This window comes from Oncorhynchus tshawytscha, linkage group LG12 (assembly GCF_018296145.1).
Source record: "Oncorhynchus tshawytscha isolate Ot180627B linkage group LG12, Otsh_v2.0, whole genome shotgun sequence".
In the NCBI taxonomy this organism is placed as follows: domain Eukaryota; kingdom Metazoa; phylum Chordata; class Actinopteri; order Salmoniformes; family Salmonidae; genus Oncorhynchus; species Oncorhynchus tshawytscha.
Window position 1 is genome coordinate 57,069,249 of NC_056440.1, and position 21,551 is coordinate 57,090,799.

General features: G+C 42.3%; 1 protein-coding gene across 2 annotated transcripts; it reads left to right on the forward strand.

The window, feature by feature from the left end:
• The first annotated feature begins 15,097 nt into the window (after positions 1-15,097).
• Positions 15,098-21,008, forward strand: LOC112263519 (apoptosis regulator BAX-like). 2 transcript variants are annotated; one of them, XM_024439904.2, is made up of 6 exons: positions 15,098-15,433; positions 16,156-16,204; positions 16,296-16,457; positions 18,558-18,699; positions 19,263-19,367; positions 20,459-21,008. In XM_024439904.2, the coding sequence occupies exons 1-6, from the start codon at positions 15,367-15,369 to the stop codon at positions 20,555-20,557; spliced, it is 624 nt and encodes a 207-aa protein (XP_024295672.1). In that variant the 5' UTR covers positions 15,098-15,366; the 3' UTR covers positions 20,558-21,008. The 2 variants fall into 2 exon arrangements, with proteins under 2 accessions (XP_024295672.1, XP_024295673.1); XM_024439905.2 differs by having other exon boundaries at positions 15,100-15,433; positions 18,558-18,690; positions 20,459-21,006.
• The last annotated feature ends 543 nt before the right edge of the window (positions 21,009-21,551 follow it).

Consider the following 21,551-nt stretch of genomic DNA (forward strand, 5'->3'; position numbering starts at 1 on the left):
AAGAGACCTTTCTACTGACTCTGAAAAACACCAAAAGAAAGATGCCCAGGGTCCATGCTCATCTGTGTGAATGTGCCTTAGGCATGCTGCAAGAGGGCATGAGGACTGCAGATGTGGCCAGTCCAATAAATTGCAATGTCCGTACTGTGAGACGCCTAAGACAGCGCTACAGGGAGACAGAACTGACAGCTGATTGTCCTCGTAGTGGCAGACCACGTGTAACAACACCTGCACAGGATCGGTACATCCAAACATCACACCTATGGGACCGGTACAGGATGGCAACAACAACTGCCCGAGTTACACCAGGAACGCACAATCCCTCCATCAGTGCTCAGACTGTCCACAATAGGCTGAGAGAGGCTGGACTGAGGGCTTTTGTAAGGCAGGTCCTCACCAGACATCACTGGCAACAACGTCGCCTATGGGCACAAACCCATCGTCGCTGGACCAGACAGGACTGGCAAAAAGTGCTCTTTGCTGACAAGTCGTGGTTTTGTCTCACCAGGGGTGATGGTCTGATTAGCGTTTGTCGTCGAAGGAATGTGTATTACACTGAGGCCTGTACTCTGGAGCGGGATCGATTTGGAGGTGGAGGGTCCGTCATGGTCAGGGGTCGTGTGTCACAGCATCATTGGACTGAGCTGGTTGTCATTGCAGCCAATCTCAACACTGTGTGTTACAGGGAAGACATCCTGCTCCCTCATGTGGTACCCTTCCTGCAGGCTCATCCTGACATGACCCTCCAGCACGACAATGCCACCAGCAAAACTGCACGTTCTGGGCATGATTTCCTGCAAGACAGGAATGTCAGTGTCCTGCCATGGCCAGTGAAGAGCCCGGATCTCAATCCCATTCAGCACGTCTGGGAACTGTTGGATTGGAGGGTGAGGGCTAGGGCCATTCCCCCCAGACATGTCTGGGAACTTGCAGGTGCCTTGGTGGAAGAGTGGGGAAACATCTCACAGCAAGAACTGGCAAATCTGGTGCAGTCCATGAGGAGGAGATGCACTGCAGTACTTACTGCAGCTGGTGGCCACACCAGAAACTGACTGTTACTTTTGATTTTGAACCCCCCCTTTTTCAGGGACACATTGTTTCAATTATTTTAGTCACATGTCTGTGGAACTTGTTCAGTTTATGTCTCAGTTGTTGAATCTTTTGTTCATAAAAATAGTTACACATGTTAAGTTTGCTGAAAATAAACGCAGTTGACAGTGAGAGGACGTTTCTTTGAGTTTAGACACTCGTCCTCTGAGTTTAGACACTCGTTTACTTGTCCTCTTGCTCAGCTGTACACCGGGGCCTCCCACTCCAGTTTGCGCTGTTCTGTGAATGGAGTATTACACTGCTTTGTACGAGATCTTCAGTTTCTTGGCAATTTCTCCAGATACTCAACTAGTCTAAAGAAGGCCAGTTTTATTCCTTTTTAATCAGAACAACAGTTTTCAACTGTGCTAACATAATTGAAAAAGGGTTCAATTAGCCTTTTAAAATTATAAACTTGGATTAGCTAACACAACGTGCCATTGGAACACAGGAGTGATGGTTGCTGATAATGGGCCTCTGTACGGCTTTATAGAAATTCCATTAAAAAATCTGCCGTTTCCAGCTACTATAGTCATTTACAGCATTAACAATGTCTACACTGTATTTCTGATCATTTGATGTTATTTTAATGGACATTTCTTTAAATTTATTTTAAAAACTAGGACATTTCTAAGTGACCCTGTCACATCTGCTCCTCCAACGCACTCTACTGTTCATTCTGTGTCTCCTTGACCTGCCACCACTCCCCCACTACTCTCTCCCTCTCCCTCTCTCTCTGTGTGTGTGTGTGTGATTGTGTGGGTCGGAGACAAATGTGCTGAGTCAGAGCAGATCCCCACCAGCTGCAACCTGTTCCATAATCAAGACCTCTGCAAGTACTCAGCCCTGCCACTTCCACGCTGCCAGATCGTAATCGCTGATCAGTCAATATACGTTTTTAGCCATTTGTTACTATTCAGAGCCTGTTATCTGTTTGTGCCTGTTTTCCTTGCCTGAAGCTGTTTTCCTCTTCGCTACAGTTCTGCCTGCTCTGACTCTGGTCCCTGTCTCCAGTCCCACGTCTCGTCATCCTGCTACTCTGTCCTGGATTCCCCACTCTACTACTCCCTTGGATTCCCCTCCGGACCTGCTTACCCTGTATCAACCCCTCTCGCTCCAGCCTCAGCCTCCACACATGGTTTCCAGCAACCTGCCCGAGCTTCCCCTGACCTGCACTCCATCTCCCCCTGTGTTTTAATAAATACCTTGGTTACTTCATCCCACTCTCCTCGTCTGAGTCTGCTCTTGAGTTCCACTCCGCATAACAGACCCCAAACTTTTGAACGGTAATGTGTGTGTGTACATTCCTGCAAATCGTATGATATGTTACGAATGCCAATTCGTACAAAATGTTATGAATTTGCAAGTGCTTAAGATCCCGTTCAATCTACTTATTGAATGCAGACACTCTTCTATTATTCAGTACTCTGACAAATTGTTCAGAATCTTTTTATTTTTTGGAGTTGTGTGTATTGTTAGGTATTACTGTACGAGCTAGAAACATAAGCATTTCACTGTACCTGCGATAACATCTGCAACATGTGTATACGACCAATAATATGATTTTATTTTATGTTGAGGTAGCCCTGCCTGGGATTTAATAATATTATTTTGGTCTACTGAATAAGACGTTGGGTTTCCGAGCGAAAGAACGGGGATCACCTCCTACATGAGTATTTAAATGAATGGCTAATAAAGCTGCTTTGCAATGTAAGGAGCCATTGAGTTAGAATGGTTTACAATTTTTGTGGAACATTTCTAAAGCTGTGCTTCAATCTTTTACTTTCAAAGCTGGCACACATCTTTTAACTTCAACCCGTTTCATGAACAAAAGTACTATATGATACACTTATTTTTCTACTTTTAGTTGAACATAATGTCCTGCTATTTCAACAAAGTAAAGGCTATGCCACAGTTTGCTATGCTATGGACATTTGGTGGTGAATGTTGGTTTGAGGCAACATCAGGTCAAGGTGTACTTACTGCTCCCTAAGAGTCCTCCAAAATCTTAATTTAAGATAGCCTAATTATTATGTTGAAGAACAATCTGGCCTCAATGGCCATGTACTCTTATAATCTCCACCCGGCACAACCAGAAGAGGACTGGCCACCCCTCAGAGCCTGGTTCTTCTCTAGGTTTCTTCCTCGGCTCCTGTCTTTCTAAAGAGTTTTTCCTAGCCACTGTGCTTCTACATCTGCATTGCTTGCTGTTTGGGGTTTTAGGCTGGGTTTATGTATAAGCACTTTGTAACATCTGCTGATGTAAAAAAGGGCTTTATAAATACATTTGATTTGATTGATTTGGTCAGTGGAGCAATACACAGCAACAGACAGAATATCATTATTAAAGTGGCTGGAGTTGAGTCAGTGTGTTGTCAGCAGCCACCACTAACATTGAGTGGCTGCTGCCAACACACTGACTCAACTCCAGCCACTTTAATAATGGGAATTGATGGGAATTGATGTAAAATATATCACTAGCCACTTTAAACAATGCTACTTAATATAATGTTTACATACCCTACATTATTTATCTCATATGTATACGTATATACTGTACTCTATATCATCTACTGCATCTTTATTTAATACATGTATCACTAGCCACTTTAAACTATGCCACTTTGTCTACATACTCATCTCATATGTATATACTGTACTCGATACCATCAACTGCATCTTGCCTATGCCGCTCTGTACCATCACTCATTCATATATCTTTATGTACATATTCTTTATCCCTTTACACTTGTGTGTATAAGGTAGTAGTTTTGGAATTGTTAGCTAGATTACTTGTTGGTTATTACTGCATTGTCAGAACTAGAAGCACAAGCATTTCGCTACACTCGCATTAACATCTGCTAACCATGTGTATGTGACTAATGAAATTTGATTTGATTTGATTTGATCAAAAGAGATGAGCACAGCATCAAAAGCCCTAACCTGATACCCCGTATTTAAGTGTATGCTGTACAACCAATTCTGTATATCAACCAATAGCAGGCATGTTACAAAAACGTTGGGAGATGTACACAAGGGTCTCTAAACTATAATTAAGCAACAAGGCCCAAGGGGGTGTGGTATAATGGCCATTATAAACTGGGTGGTTCGAGCCCTGAATGCTGATTGGCTGACAGCCTTGGTATATCAGACCATATATCACGGTATGACAAAACATTTATTTTTACTGCACTAAATATGTTGATAACCAGTTTATAATAGCAATAACGCACCCCAGGTACAATATACCATGGCTAACACGGAACCCAAACCCCAAATTGTGCGCTATCATGCGCTATCGTGCATAAATGTATTTTGCCCCCCCCACACCAAATGCGATCACAACACACAGGTTAAAATATCAAAACAAACACTGAACCAGTGACACTAATTTGGGGCCAGGTCGAAAAGCATTAAACATGTATGGCACTTTAGCTAGTTAGCTTGCACTTGCTAGCTAACGCTAATTTCTCCTATTTACCTAGCTTGATGTTGCTAGCTAATTTATCCTGGGATATAAACATTGAGTTGTTATTTTACCTGAAATGCACACGGACCTCTACTCCGACAAATAATCCACACATAAAACGGCCAACCGAATCATCTCTCGTCATCTCTCCTCCTTCCAGGCTTTTTCATTGTTTAATTTATATGGTGATCGCATCTAAACTTTCATTGTATTACCACGACGACCGGCAAAACAGTTCGTCTTTCAATCACCCACGTGGGTAAAACCAATGAGGAGATGGCACGTGGGTACCTGCTTCTATAAACCAATGAGGAGATGGAAGAGGCAGGACTTGCAGCGCGATCTGCGTCAGAAATAGGAATGAGTTCTATTTTAGCCCTTGGCGCCGCAGACGCTCGTTGGTGTGCGCGAGCAGTGTGGGTACAATAATTGAATAACATGGATTTCAAAATGTATTTTGCGACACTTGCGCACGCGACATGTCCGGTCTGGTCAGCATGTAAGGGGTGTATCCAGGCACTGCGTTGCGTCTTGTGTAAGAACAGCTGTTAGCCATGGTATTTTGGCCATTTTTGAAATGGGTGGGTCCCTGGAAGGGGTGCGTCACATGAGTGGGTTGATTCACTGATGTGGTCATCCTGTCTGGGTTGGCGCCCCCCCTTGGGTTGTGCCATGGCGGAGATCTTTGTGGGCTATACTCAGCCTTGTCTCAGGATGGTAAGTTGGTGGTTGAAGATATCCCTCTAGTGGTGTGGGGGCTGTGCTTTGGCAAAGTGGGTGGGGTTATATCCTTCCTGTTTGGCCCTGTCCGGGGGTGTCCTCGGATGGGGCCACAGTGTCTCCTGACCCCTCCTGTCTCAGCCGCCAGTATTTATGCTGCAGTAGTTTATGTGTCGGGGGCCTAGGGTCAGTTTGTTATATCTGGAGTACTTCTCCTGTCCTATTCGGTGTCCTGTGTGAATTTAAGTGTGCTTTCTCTAATTCTCTCTTTCTCTCTTTCTTTCTCTCTCTCGGAGGACCTGAGCCCTAGGACCATGCCCCAGGACTACCTGACATGATGACTCCTTGCTGTCCCCAGTCCACCTGGCCGTGCTGCTGCTCCAGTTTCAACTGTTCTGCCTTATTATTATTCGACCATGCTGGTCATTTATGAACATTTGAACATCTTGGCCATGTTCTGTTATAATCTCCACCCGGCACAGCCAGAAGAGGCCTGGCCACCCCACATAGCCTGGTTGCTCTCTAGGTTTCTTCGTAGGTTTTGGCCTTTCTAGGGAGTTTTTCCTAGCCACCGTGCTTCTACACCTGCATTGCTTGCTGTTTGGGGTTTTAGGCTGGGTTTCTGTACAGCACTTTGAAATATCAGCTGATGTACGAAGGGCTATATAAATAAATTTGATTTGATTTGATTTGTCTAATCCTGAATTGGTTAAAACCGCATTCCAGCAGGTTTCTAGTCCACAAATTGCCACCGGCTATGACATTAAAATGGCTATTTACTCTGTTCCATCTCACTGTGCAATCCATTGTCTCGTCAGCCCTGCAATTTATTTTATTTTACCGTTATTTTACCAGGTAAATTGACTGAGAACACATTCTCATTTACAGCAACGACCTGGGGAATAGTTACGGGGGAGATGAGGGAGATTATAAACTTGATATCCTCTATAAAAAGCATCTAGACATGTGTCCAAGTAGCACTGTCACTCACTTATCATTTCTCTTGATCCACAGACACATAGAGTCTCTATCGGCTGCCTCTCTGCCGGTCTTGATGGAATTCCGCCTGTTGGTCCCTGCGATGACCACACTGACACACACACATACAAAACAAACACACGTTCTCAGGTAACACTATACTTGATTATAGATAGGCATTCATAGCACCTTTAGTGGAGAGAGATTTTCTAAATAAAAGTTTAATTGTACAACTGAAACTTGTATTTTTGATGTCACATTATCCAACCCCTGACACACCAAACACAACAGGCTGTGTATCATGATGAGTAACCTTGCTTGAGACCTTGTGGTGCACAGGAGTCCAGGGTTAGATTCCAGTCTGTGCCAGGGTGGGTCTCTGCTAGGAAGGGGAAGTCAAATGGGGGTGAAGTGTAACAGGGGTAGTTTAGTAGTTTGGTTTTGAGTAACCCTGTGTGATAATTTGGAGACTTGCGTTAGTTCCTCCAAGATAAAGGAGATTACACCTTGGAACTGTTTTGTGGTTGTGCCTTGCTCAAGGGAACAACATTTTACATGTTAGCATATACTCTTATCCAGAGCAACTTACAGTAGTGAGTGCATACATTTTCATATTTTTTTTATATTAGTGCCCAGTGGGAATTGAATCCACAACCCTGGCGTTAAAAACACCATGCTCTACCAACTGCACTTCAACGGCAAGAAATAGCATCCAAGATTAGGTATCAGCAACCTTCCAGTTGCAGGGTCACATCCACCAGATTTTTCCCATCAGACCCAGAATGTAAACCAGCATAGTTCAGCAAGGTAACAAGAGGCACAGGTTTAAACTCTGTTGATAACACCAGCAACTGCAACAACCCCCAGATTGTGTATGTCAGCGTTGGGATTCAAACTGGCAACCTTCCAGTTACTGGCCTGCCACTCTAACCTCTTTAGGTATCAAGACAGGTTACTCAACACCAAAGCATGGTTTACAAAGCCACCTTCGTTACGCTCCACCACCCATTTCACCTTCTCCTCACAAATCTGGGTCACGGCACTAATGGGACAGACTGGTTTCTAACCTAGGTCTTCTTCAGGCCACAAGACTGTGTTACGCTGATAAGTTTAAACATAGGCATAATCTCAGTATTCAGCTCTAAGCTCTCAGATAAGTTTACTCCACACCTACACCACTTTTTCAGGTGCCATCCCCTACTGCCATGAGTAAGGCACTTTGCCCCTAAAATTCAAAGACTGTTCTGTGTTGTGTGTCATAGGGTTGGGTAGTGTGACCATTATACAATAGTCTTTTGTTTAGGTATTTGTTTTGCCTTAGTATGTCTCTGTGTAATTTTGTCACATGCCTATGTGTGCCTGTGACAGTGGTGTGTATTCATGGATAGCCCAGGACAACAAAAACTAAAAGTGTGTACTGTATGACAGAGTCATAGACCGTTTCGTCAACATGAAAGACAGGAGGATGGCATTGACGCTTCTCTACAAATAGGGTGAGTCAACATGTTTTTTCTACTTGCACGAATGCACACACGCATGCATGCGCACACACACAGAAATCAAATCCATGGACAGCAACATCGTATTTAGCTTATGTTGACGAGACTTAATGGTTTTTGGTATCTTTTAGTTGTCACTGTAATAAAATAAGCATAGGTGATTTGATTATGTAAAAGAAAATATGTTGAAATGGTCCTGGATTAGTGGAGGCAGCTCCTGTTTTCTTAACTCTCCATGGTTAATCAATAGTTGTTTAGTCGTCCAAAAATGTTGGTAACATTAACTTGCTTGACCATGCTGTTTGTTACGTGCAATATGCTTTGTGGACGTCACCGGACAGATGTTGCTCTCCGGTTTTGTGATGAAACAAAGGTGTGGTTGAATTTATTGTGCCACTGTGTCTTCTTATTGTCTCAGCCTTAGGCCCATATATCACGATGGCAAGGCATATGAACTAACAGGTTATAGAGCAAACAACGCAATTATCACAACACATAAGTTGTAATGGGGCTTTTTTTTCTGGCTTGGCTTCCCCAGTCATTTTACCCATGCACCGCTACTGGCCTGTGAGTGTTTGTAATACATGTTGAGTCTGTATGTGTTGGTACCAGTCCGTGTGTTTTGGTAAACACTTTTAAGGGGGTATACAGAATGCATACATAACACCTTTATGAAACCATTAAAAACTCCTTTGTGGATGTTGCAGTATCATTCATAATAACCTCCATAACACATTTATATAACATTTCATATGTAACATTCAAAAAGGTCTGTACCAAATGTGGTGCTTTTATCATAAAGTGAACAATTGAACAACACAGCACCACCTATAGGGCTAGGCTATTAGTGACCATGTAACAAGTAACAATGCTGTGTTTATTTTGGTGCTGCTCTGGGTTGGTGTCATCTTACAGATAGGCTATCTCTAGTGGAGGAAGATTCCATAAGGCAACAGTGACATCCCCTGACAAGTTTGTAGTTTGCGTTTTAAGATTTGTGAAAAGGTAAATCCCATGAATGTAATGTATGATTTAATTCAAACTAAGAAAGCATTGCAGTGTCTGCATAAACGCAAATTCACTACTTTGTTTTAACTAAAATTTTCATTTAAATCATGTGTGTGAATGTTCTGTTTGTTATTGTGTAATTTAGGCTATTGAAAAACATAATTAAGTCAATTTAAGGATGTGGGTGTCAGTCAGTGTAATGCCTGCGCGTGTAGCTTTTAAATCATGAAAGACAATCATTTAGCCTAGGCTACTCTAGGCTACATCAGGGGTTTTCAAACTTTTCTTCCACGGGGACCCCGTCCAGGCAAACCGGCGACCCCGTGAATTAAAATGAATAGGTTTGGTAGACAGTTTCATTATTTAACCTCCCCACATAATAACTGGAAGAGGAAGTGTCAATTCTAACATAGCCTATTAGCTAGAAAGGTATCATTGCAGTGGTAAGACATATTGCTGTTGTAATGCTAATGATCTGCATTGAGCTGAGAGAACATTTAGCAGATTTGAAGCTAATTTCCAGCAATTCTACACAGTTTCGCCTGGAGCTGAAAGACAATTTTGTGGTTTTAAAGCTAATTTCCTGCAATTCTATGCATTTTGCCATAGCTAATGCTGTGTTCCTCTACTCAAACAACAAAATCACTGAGCATGTGTCATGTATACCCGTTTTTCATTTTCGATTCTCCCTGACTGTCTAGTCTTTATTTGATGGCTAGTTCTCAAAGATGGTATTATTAAAGAATATACTGCATATAGTTCAAAATCTTTTCTGCATGCTTTCTATCTGGCCCCGAATCACAGTTTGAAAACCCCTGGGCTACACTGTACTACAATATAGGACCAGGGAATGGAGCATGGCAGTACCAGCGGCTAGATACTGAGTTTCCTGAAGTCCCACAAGAAAATGGAATTTGTGTTGGAGGCCAAGGCAAGGAAGAGGGTGGATGGCGAGAAGAAGCAGAAAGAAGGGTGCGAGGTGCAAACACAAACTGTGAAATACAGTGGGGCAAAAAAGTATTTAGTCAGCCACCAATTGTGCAAGTTTTCCAACTTAAAAAGATGAGAGAGGCCTGTAATTTTCATCATAGGTACACTTCAACTATGACAGACAAAATGAGGAAAATAAATCCAGAAAATCACATTGTAGGATTTTTTATGAATTTATTTGCAAATGATGGTGGAAAATAAGTATTTGGTCAATAACAAAAGTTTATCTCAATACTTTGTTATATACCCTTTGATGGCAATGACAGAGGTCAAACGTTTTCTGTAAGTCTTCACAAGGTTTTCACACACTGTTGCTGGTATTTTGGCCCATTCCTCCATGTAGATCTCCTCTAGAGCAGGGATGTTTTGGGGCTGTTGCTGGGCAACATGGACTTTCAACTCCCTCCAAAGTTTTTCTATGGGGTTGAGATCTGGAGACTGGCTAGGGAGTTTACAGCTGTATTTTTCGTAGCTGTCTACATACCACCACAGACGGATGATGGCACTAAGACCTCACTCAATGAGATATATTATCACCATAAGCAAATAAGAAAACACTCATCCAGAGGTGGCGCTCCTAGTGGCCTAGGGACTTTTATGCAAGGAAACTTAATCAGTTTTACCTAATTTCTATCAGCATGTTAAATGTGCAAGCAGAGGGGAAAAAAACTCTAGACCACCTGTACTCCACACACAGAGACGCGTACAAAGCTCTCCCTCACTCTTCATTTGGCAAATCTGACCATAATTCTATCCTCCTGATTCCTGTTTACAAGCAAGAATTAAAGCAGGAAGCGGTCAGATGAAGCTGATGCTAAGCTACAGCACTGTTTTGCTAGTACAGACTGGTATATGTTCCAGGATTCTTCTGATGGCATTGAGGAGTAAACCACATCAGTCAATGGCTTCATCAATAAGTGCATCGATGACGTCGTCCCCACAGTGACTGTACGTACATACCCCAACCAGAAGCCATGGATTACAGGCAACATCCACCATGAGCTAAAAGGTAGAGCTCCCGCTTACAAGGAGCAGGGCTCTAACCCGGAAGCTAATAAGAAATCCCGCTATACCCTCAGACGAACCATCAAATAGGCAAGGCGTCAGTACAGGACTAAGGTCGAATTGTACGAATTGTACGAATTGTACTTGCAAACTATCACAGACAACAAAGTGAAGCACAGCCGAGAGCTGCCCAGTGACACGAGCCTACCAGACGAGCTAAATTACTTCTATGCTAGCGTCAAGGCAAGACACACTGAAACATGCATGAGAGCACCAGCTGTTCCGGACAACTGTGTGATCACGCTCTCCGCAACCAACATTCACAAGGCTGCAGGGCCAGACAGATTACCAGGACGTGTACTCCGAGCATGCGCTGACCAACTGGCAAGTGTCTTCACTGACAGTTTCTACCTCTCCCTGTCTGAGTGTGTAATACCAACATGATTCAAGCAGACTAACATAGTCCCTGTGCCCAAGAAAACTAAGGTTACCTGCCTAAATGACTACCAACCCAGGCTGGTCAGGCTGGTCATGGCTCACATCAACACCATTATCCCAGAAACCCTAGACCGACTCCAATTTGCATACCACCCTAACAGATCCACAGATGATGCTATCTCTATTGCACTCCACACTGCCCTTTCACACATGGACAAAAACAACACCTATGTGAGAATGCTATTCATTGACTACAGCTCAGCGTTCAACACCATTGTGCCCTCAAAGCTCATCACTAAGCTAAGGACCCTGGGACTAAACACCTCCCAGTGCAACTGGATCCTGGACCTCCTGACGGGCCGCCCCCAGGTGGTAAGGGTAGGTAACAACACATCCGCCCCGCTGAATGTCAACACGGGGGCCCCTAAGGGGTGCATGCTCAGTCCCCTCCTGTACTCCCTGTTCACTCATGACTGCACTGCCAGCCACAACTCCAACACCATGTTTACTTTTGCTAATGACACAACAGTGGCAGGCCTGATCACCAACAACGACGATACAGCATATAGGGAGGAGGTCAGAGACTTGGCCGTGTGGTGGCAGGACAACAACCTCTCTCTCAACATGATCAAGACTAAGGAGATGGACTTCAGGAAAAGGAGGACTGAGCACATCCCCATTCTCATCGACAGGGCTGTAGTGGAGCAGGTTGAGAGCTTCAAGTTCTTTGGTGTCCACATCACCAACAAACTAACATGGTCCAAGCACACCAAGACAGTCGTGAAGAGGGGATGACAAAACCTATTCCCCTTCGGGAGACTTAAAAGATTTGGCATGGGTCCTCAGATCCTCAAAAGGTTCTACAGTTGCAGCATCGAGAGCATCCTGACTGGTTGCATCACTGCCTGGTGTGGCAACTGCTCGGTCTCCGACCCAGAGGATAGTGCGAACGGCCCAGTACATCACTGGGGCCAAGCTTCCTGCCATCCAGGAACTCTGTACCGGGCAGTGTCAGAGGAAGGCCCTACAAATTGTCAAAGACTCCAGCCACCCTAGTCGTAGACAGTTCTCTCTGCTACCGCACGGCAAGCAGTACCGGAGCGCCAAGTCTAGGTCCAAGAGACTTCTAAACAGATTCTACCCCCAAGCCATAAGACTACTGAACATCTAATCAAATGGCTACGCAGATTACTTGCATTTCCCCCCTTTACACAGCTGCTACTCTCTGTTATTATCTATGCATAAGTCACTTTAATAACTCTACCCACATGTACAGTATATATTACCTCAATTACCTTGAACCTTGAATGGTGCCCCCGCACATTGACTCTGTACCGGTACCCCCCTGTATATAGCCTCGCTATTGTTATTTTACTGATGCTCTTTAATTATTTGTTACTTTATTTATTTTTTTGTTGTATTTTTCTTAAAACTGCATTGTTGGTTAAGGGCTTGTAAGTAAGCATTTCACTGTATTCGTGTTTGGCAGGGATGGGGAAAACATGTGACACCACTCCGGCCCCTGAGGACCTGATCTAACAGTGGACAAAACATTAAGAACACCTTCCTAATATTGAGCTGATTTATCGAGTGACATCAATAAGGGATCATAGCTTTTTCCTGGATTCACTTGGTCAGTCTATACAGTTGATGTGGGAAGTTTACATACACCTAGGTTGGAGTCATAAAAGCTTGTTTTTCAACCACTCCACAAATTTCTTGTTAACAAACTATAGTTTTGGCAAGTCAGTTAGGACATCTACTTTGTGCATGACACAAGTAATTTTTCCAACAACTGTTTACAGACAGATTACTTCACTTATAATTCACTGTTTCACAATTCCAGTGGGTGATAAATTTACATATACTAAGTTGACTGTGCCTTTAAACAGCTTGGAACATTCCAGAAAATGGTGTCATGGCTTTAGAAGCTTCTGATAGGCTAATTGACATTATTTGAGTCAATTGGAGGTGTACCTGTGGATGTATTTCAAGACCTACCTTCAAACTCAATGCCTCTTTGCTTGACATCATGGGAAAATTGAAAGATATCAGCCAAGACCTCGTAAAAAAATTGTACACCTCCACAAGTCTGGTTCATCCTTGGGAGCAATTTCCAAACGCCTGAAGGTACCACGTTCATCTGTACAAACAATAGTAAGCAAGTATAAACACCATGGGACCACGCAGCCGTCATACCGCTCAGGAAGGAGACGCGTTCTGTCTCCTAGAGATGAACGTACTTTGGTGCGAAAAGGGCAAATCAATCCCAGAACAACAGCAAAGGACCTTGTGAAGATGCTGGAGGAAACAGGTACAAAAGTATCTTTATTCATAGTGAAGCGAGTCCTATATCGACATAACCTGAAAGGCCACTCAGCAAGGAAGAAGCCACTGCTCCAAAACTGCCATAAAAAAAGCCAGACAACGGTTTGCAACTGCACATGGGGACAAAGATTATACTTTTTGGAGAATCCTCTGGTCTGATGAAACAAAAATAAACTGTTTGGCCATAATGACTATTGTTATGTTTGAAGGAAAGAGGGGGAGGCTTGCAACCCGAAGAACACCATCTCTACCTTGAAGCACAGGGGTGGCAGCATCATGTTGTGGGGGTGCTTTGCTGCAGGAGGGACTGGTGCACTTCACAAAATAGATGGCATCAAGGGGTAGGAAAATGATGTGGATATATTAAAGTAACATCTCAAGACATAAGTCAGGAAGTTAAAGCTTGGTCTCAAATGGGTCTTCCAAATGGACAATGACCCCAAGCATTCTTCCAAAGTTGTGGCAAAATGGCTTAAGGACAACAAAGTCAAGGTACTGGAGTGGCCATCACAAAGCCCTGACCTCAAGCCTATACAACATTTGTGGGCAGAACTGAAAAAGTGTGTGCGAGCAAGGAGGCCTACAAACCTGTCTCAGTTACACCAGCTCTGTCAGGAGGAATGGGCCAACGTTTACCCAACTTTTTGTGGGAAGCTTGTGGAAGGCTACCCAGAACATTTGACCCAAGTTAAACAATTTTAAAGACAATGCTACCAAATACGAATTGAGTGTATGTAAAATTCTGACCCACTGGGAATGTGATAAAATAAATAAAAGCTGAAAAAAATAATTCTCTCTACTATTATTCTGACTTTTCACATTCTTAAAATAAAGTGGTGATCCTAACTGACCTAAGACAGGGAATTTTTACTAGGTTTAAATGTCAGGAATTGTGACAAACTAAGTTTAAATGTAGTTGGCTAAGGTGTATTTAAACGTCTGACTTCAACTGTATGTCCTGGTGGAAAGAGCAGGTGTCTGTAATGTTTTGTACACTCAGTGTATATACCACTATCCCCAACACACCTCGCCACTCCTTCCCACTACTTTGACCCAAACAGATCCTACACCAGGCCGTTGGCCTTAAGAGGCTGGACACCCTTGTCTCAAAACCCCCTGTAGTTATTTTGCACTAAAATATGAGGACATATAGACTGACCAGGTGAATCCAGGAAAAAGCTATGATCCATTATCGATGTCAATATTTAAATCAACTCAATATTAGGAAGATGTTCTTAATGTTTTGTACACTCAGATCAGGTCCTCAGGGGCCGAAGTGGTGTCACACATTTTCCCCATCCCTGGCAAACACAGCTGATTAAACAGATTGCATTCTAAACTGAAGATCATGACTAGTTGAGTATTGGAGTCTGGTGTGTTAGCTGGGTCTGGGGCAAAAGTGTGACACCAATCAGGTCCCCGAGGACTAGAGTTGCCCATCCCTGGGTTAGATGGTGGTGCAACACATTTTCTTTGTGAACGAATGTGCAATGCACTTTCCACACTGTGAAAGGCAGCAATACTCAACATATTGTCTAGTCTGCCGGAAAGACACACGAAGAAGAGGCGTAGTTTAGACACACAACAAGCAGCCCAGGGCACTTACACAACCCACTGTGTATTTCCGTGTTACTTCCTTGTTCTGTCTTATCTTTGGTATTTTTCTGGAGAGAATGTGTAGACAGCGGTAATTTTTGGGGGATTCGGCTACTTATCAATGCGAGCGACAGATACGCATAATAATTGTTTTCTTTAGATCCCCGCCTTGCGGTTACTGATTCGTCAAGACCCGCTGAGGTGATCAGGAGCTGTAGGACTTCTTCACCCCAGTACTTCTCGTCGATGGCAGACTCCCGAGAAAGACGGAAAACCGGCGAAGATGAGCCTCAGGGTGCAGTCGGGGGTGAAGGTAAATATTAATATGCGCTGAGACTTTGAAAGATCGTCACCTGAATTTTTAAAATCTAAATTATTGTCAACTAACACAAAGTACAGGGTCCCGTCAGAATCATTGGTTGCGATCGAAGCGATACTTTGGTTTTCCCTGATCTTTCCGCATGTAGGCCTAGTTAGACTAATTAGCGAAATGGTGAAAACAGTCTTAGTGAGGTCGGCTATTTCAACATGTACAAATCTAGCACTAAAAATCTATAACTATTTTGGGCTACACACTTTGAGCTTGGAAGGCCATAGACATGTAATTTGACGTCACTTCACTGTAACAAATGTGAAACAAAAAGTGTAATACTAGGTCAAATCAAAATCATAAGTTCGGAAAGTCGAACTCTAGGAAGAGGCCCGAGTCCCCGACTTGGAATTCCGAGTTGGATGACTGTTCAAATCGTTTTTTTCCGAGTTCAGTTTTTTTGAACGCACTGAAGTTGGAAGTTAGAGATTTCCGAGTTCCCGAGCTTCCAGTTGTTTTGAACGCGGCATAACTCTAACCCCCAAGTAAAGTGGCATACAAAGTCTACATCATAAAGGAAACATGCAGGTTCTGGGAGTGAGCAAAAGTCTCTGCCAATTGAATTGGAGCACAACGCGTGATTAACACATCTATCTGATCACCACAATAAACTGTCATGTCATTAAACATTGGTAATAAAATCACTAACAGCATCTTTGTAACAGATGTCATCGACGACAGAATTATGGAACAAGGAGCTGTTGTTTTAAGAGGGTAAATAAACTTAGCATTAGTACCATTAGTATCCATCACATTATCACATTATCCATTTTCACAAAATATTTGTACATTTTTATCCATGAAGGTATGTCATAGAGAGGGTCAGTGCAGAAAACCCAGAGAGACGTTTGACTCCAGAGGACCTTGGTGGCAGACCCAACGAACTAGAGGACCACCAAGTCAAAGAAGTGGTACAACAGCTGCTGCTGATCGCTGATGACCTGAACAGAAATGCTGAGCTACAACAGTATGACATTATTTTATTCTGAATTAGCATATTAGTTACAGTGCCTTCAGAAAGTATTCATACCCCTTGACTTATTCCAAATGTTGTTGTGTTTCAGTCTGAATTCAAAATGGGTTAAATTATTGTTTTTCTCACCCATCTACACACAATATCCCACTTGACAAAAGTTTTTATTTTTATTTTTTATGTTTGTGAATTTATTGAAAATGAAATACAGAAATAGCTCATTTACATAACTATTCACACCCCTGAGTCAATACTTTGTACAATCAACTTTGGCAGGGATTACAGCTGTGAGTCTCTCTTGGTAAATCACAAAGCGCTTTCCACATCTGGACATTTCCCCTGAATTATTTTCAAAATTCTTCAAGCTCTGTCAAATTGGTTGTTGACCATTGCTAGACAACCATTTTCAGGCCTTCCCATATATTTAAGTCAAACCTGTACCTAGGCCACTCAGGAACATCCACTGTCTTCTTGATGAGCAGCTCTAGGTGTTTTAGGTTATTGTCCTGCTGAAAGGTGTATTCATCTCACAGTGTCTGGTGGAAAGCAGACTGAACCAGGTTTTCCTCTAGGATTTCGCCTGTACTTAGCTCTATTCCATTTCTGTTTTATCCTGACAAACTCCCCAGTCCTTAACGATTACAAGCATACCCATAACATGATGCAGCCACAACTATGCTTGGAAATATGGAGAGTGGTACTCAGTAATGTGGTGTATTGGATTGGCCTTAAAAATAACACCTTGTATTCAGGACAAAAAGTTAATTGTTTCGCCACATTTGTTTCAGTATTACTTTAGTGCCTTGTTGAAAACAGGACGCATATTTTGGAATATTTTTATTCTGTACAGGCTTCCTCTTCCAAAGTCACCATTGGCCTCATGGTGAAATCCCTGAGTGGTTTCCTTCCTCTCCGGTAACTGAGTTAGGAAGGATGCCTGTATATTTGTAGTGACTGTGTATTGATACACCATCCAAAGTGTAATTAATGACTTCACCATGCTCAAAGGTATATTCAATGTCTTGTTTATTTTTTTACCCATCTACCTTTCTTTGCGAAGCATTGGAAAACCTCCCTGGTCTTTGTGGTTGAATCTGTGTTTGAAATTCACTTTTCCACTGCGGGACCATACAATTATCTGTGCGTGTGGGGTGCAGAGATCAAATTTTATTTGTCACATACACATGGTTAGCAGATGTTAATGCGAGTGTAGCGAAATGCTTGTGCTTCTAGTTCCGACAATGCAGTAATAACCAACAAGTAATCTAACTAACAATTCCAAAACTACTGTCTTATACACACAAGTGTAGGGGGATAAATAATATGTACATAAAGATATATGAATGAGTGATGGTACAGAGCGGCATAGGCAAGATACAGTAGATGGTATCGAGTGCAGTATATACATATGAGATGAGTATGTAAACACAGTGGCATAGTTAAAGTGGCTAGTGATGCATGTATTACATAGGGATGCAGTAGATGATATAGAGTACAGTATAGATGAGGTAGTTATTCAAAAATCATGTTAAACACTTATTCCACAGAGTGAGTTCATGCAACTTATTATGTAACTTGTTAAGCACATTTTTACTCCTGAACTTACCATATTTAGGCTTCCTATAACAAAGGGGTGAATACTTACGGACTCATGACATCAGCTTTTCATTTTTAATTCATTTGGAAACATTCAAAATAAACAATTCTAACTTTGACATTATGGGATATTGTGTGTAGGCCGGTGACAACAAAACAATTCTAAATGTATTCCATTTTAAATTCACACTGTAATGTAACAAAGTGTGGAATTAGTCAAGAGGTGTGAATATTTTCTGAAAGCACTGTATTTGGCTGGTCTATGTGATGGTGGTTTTATGTACTATTTTACTCAAGCAACAAAGAATATAAGCCTGGATGTGAACACAAATGAGTATATTCCCATATCCTATTGTAGTGGTTTGGCAAATTGTCATCAAATGAAGAACTTTATTATTTTATCATTGTTTCATTTCCTTGACAACAAGAAACATGGAAAGAGAAATGATTACTTTTCCTCATTTTCCTCTAATTATTTGTCTCTCCTTCCTCTGACAGCCTAATAAGCACAGTCCAGGTAAACTGTGTCCAGGATGTGTTCTTCTCAGTGGCCAGGGAAATCTTTGCAGATGGTATCAACTGGGGCAGAGTGGTCTCCCTGTTTCACTTGGCCTACAAGCTTATTTACAAGGTAACACAGGTAATGTGCCTGTTACTGAATATGAAATCATTGAAACTTACAATTGTAAAGTTTTTAAATGCCAGCAGCATACCACCCTGCATCCCACTGCTGGCTTGCTTCTAAAGCTAAGCAGGGTTGGTCCTTGGATGGGAGATCAGATGCTGCTGGAAGTGGTGTTGGAGGGCCAGTAGGAGGCCCCCTTTACTCTGGTCTAAAAAAAAAAAATCCCAATGCAGTGATTGGGGACATTGCCCTGTGTAGGGTGCCGTCTTTCGGATGGGACGTTAAACGGGTGTCCTGACTCTCTCTGGTAACTAAAGATCCCATGGCACTTAACCCCGGTGTCCTGGCTAAATTCCCAACCTGGCCTTCATACCATCACGGTCACCTAATCATCACCCGTTTACAATTGGCTCATTCATCCCCCTTCCTCTCCCCTTTAACTGTTCCCCAGGTCGTTGCTGTAAATGAGAACGTGTTCTCAGTCTACTTACCTGGTTAAATAAAAAATAAAATAATAAAATAAAGCAGAATGAATCTCCCCTCACGCTATATGTATATTTGGTATCCCCCTTTCCAAGGCACTGACACAGAACCACTTAGAAATCATCAAGAAGGTTATTAGCTGGGTATTACAGTTCATCAGGGAAAATGTCTCCGCTTGGATCCGACAGCAAGGAGGATGGGTGAGTACCCTGCTGGAGTATGCCAACATGCCCGTCCAGATGTACAATGGGACTATATTCTATTTTTAAAAATACCGCAAGAGCAGAGACGCTATCACAGTCAACACATACATGCAGTAAAGAGATCAATTGAAAACAGACTGTGGGGGATAGAGGACTGACGAGGTCATTGGTGCCCATTTAATAACAATTTTTTATTTTTAAAGCTGATCTAACAAAGTGGATATTTATCAAATCTGTCATGATGTATGTGTTCGAAAAGGCCCACAATGTGCTTACTAAAATCTGATTTGGTGCATGATATTTAATGTCCTTTTTGGGTTTAGAAAATATGTCTGCTAAATGTCAACCACCGTTCGGATAAGCTGATAGCCTAGCTAGCCATATAGCAATTAGTGGTGGTATTTTTAAGTTGTTTTTAAGTGTAATGCAATTGATTGGTAAAGATGACGTGAACATGTATTGCGGGTGACATACATACAGGCGTTGTACAGTTGTTTTCTTTTCTTTACACCGACATGGTGTCAAATACACAAATAAACAATAGCCTAAATGTAGGCGAACTTTGATGGCCGGTAATGAGGAGATTCTGGATCTATCCCCCACAGCGTTTCCATGGCTTGTCAGTTATTTTGGACGAACTCTTATTAACTGATCTATTCAAGAATGCACATCTGACAAGTATAGCCATAAGTCACACGCCCATCGGACAAACCAACATGTAAACGATGCTAGTTGGTAAGTTCTTGTACATACTACGTATGGTGACTCACACGTGCATATGCATATCAAAAGGAGGAAGCGCTCACTCCTACTCAAATACGACCATGCACATATGTGTCCTCAACGGCCGATGCAGGCAGGCAGTTCCGATGTGGGCAACACCGAGTTCAGCTACCTGTGCCACGTCACAGTACTGTCAGTTCATGAAGCTAAGCTTGTTTGATGATGAGTAACCTTGCCTCACGCCTATAGATCCCAGAACGAGCACTAAGGCTTTAGCTCAGCCTAGTCCAGCCTATGACTCTGGTTAGTACGGACAATCGTAATGGTTCCACTGTTGTGTGATTGACTTTTCGTTTTGCTTGCAGGAGGCGGTTGTTAGCACCGTGTCACATTGGCGTACTGTGTCGCTTGTGGCTGCAGTGGCTTTCGTGATGGCCGTGGTTTACTGGAGGAAAACACGCTGACATCATCTCAGGAAGTGCCCTTGGTGAAATCAAAGTGCCCTTAAAATGTGGACAGTTCTCTAGGAAGACAGGTTAATGTGTTATGTCCTGTGCAGTTGATTTGACTTTGGGGCACAGGTGACCTAGTAATCTTTATTTTTATATGTGTATATATATATATATATATATGATGAATTGATCTGAAAAGGGAGAGTCAGGGGCTTTTTGGTACAGTACTCCAAACTGAGCAAGTATTTATTAGTACCAATGTGAAACAGAATTTTTCTATTGCTCAAAAAATAACCTTGTAAGGTGTTTTATTGGACATTAGATGTTTTATTGAATCCCAAATCTTCTATTGATTTGGAATTAAAAGTAAACCACTACTATTTTTTCACAGCTCTAAATAGGTATTATATAGAGTGGTGCAAAAAAGTATTTAGTCAGCCACCAATTGTGCAAGTTCTCCCACTTAAAAAGATGAGAGAGGCCTGTAATTTTCATCATAGGTACACGTCAACTATGACAGACAAAATGAGGAAAGAAAATCCAAAAAATCACATTGTAGGATTTTTAATGAATTTATTTGCAAATTATGGTGGAAAATAAGTATTTGGTCACCTACAAACAAGCAAGATTTCTGTCTCTCACAGAACTGTGAGGCCCCTCTGTCCTCCACTCGTTACCTGTATTAATGGCACCTGTTTGAACTTGTTATCTGTATAAAAGACACCTACAATGTGATTTTCTGGATTTTTCTCCCCTAATTTTGTCTGTCATAGTTGACGTGTACCTATGATGAAAATTACAGGCCTCTCTCAACTTTTTAAGTGGGAGAACTTGCACAATTGGTGGCTGACTAAATACTTTTTTGCCCCACTGTATATGTATCTGAATGGACCAAATGTCTTTTAAATCGTGGCAATCATGCACACATGTTTAATAAAAATACCTTTGCCAAAGCAAACTAATATTGAATTTGTAATTTACTTTTAAGTGTTTTCTCGTTAACTCT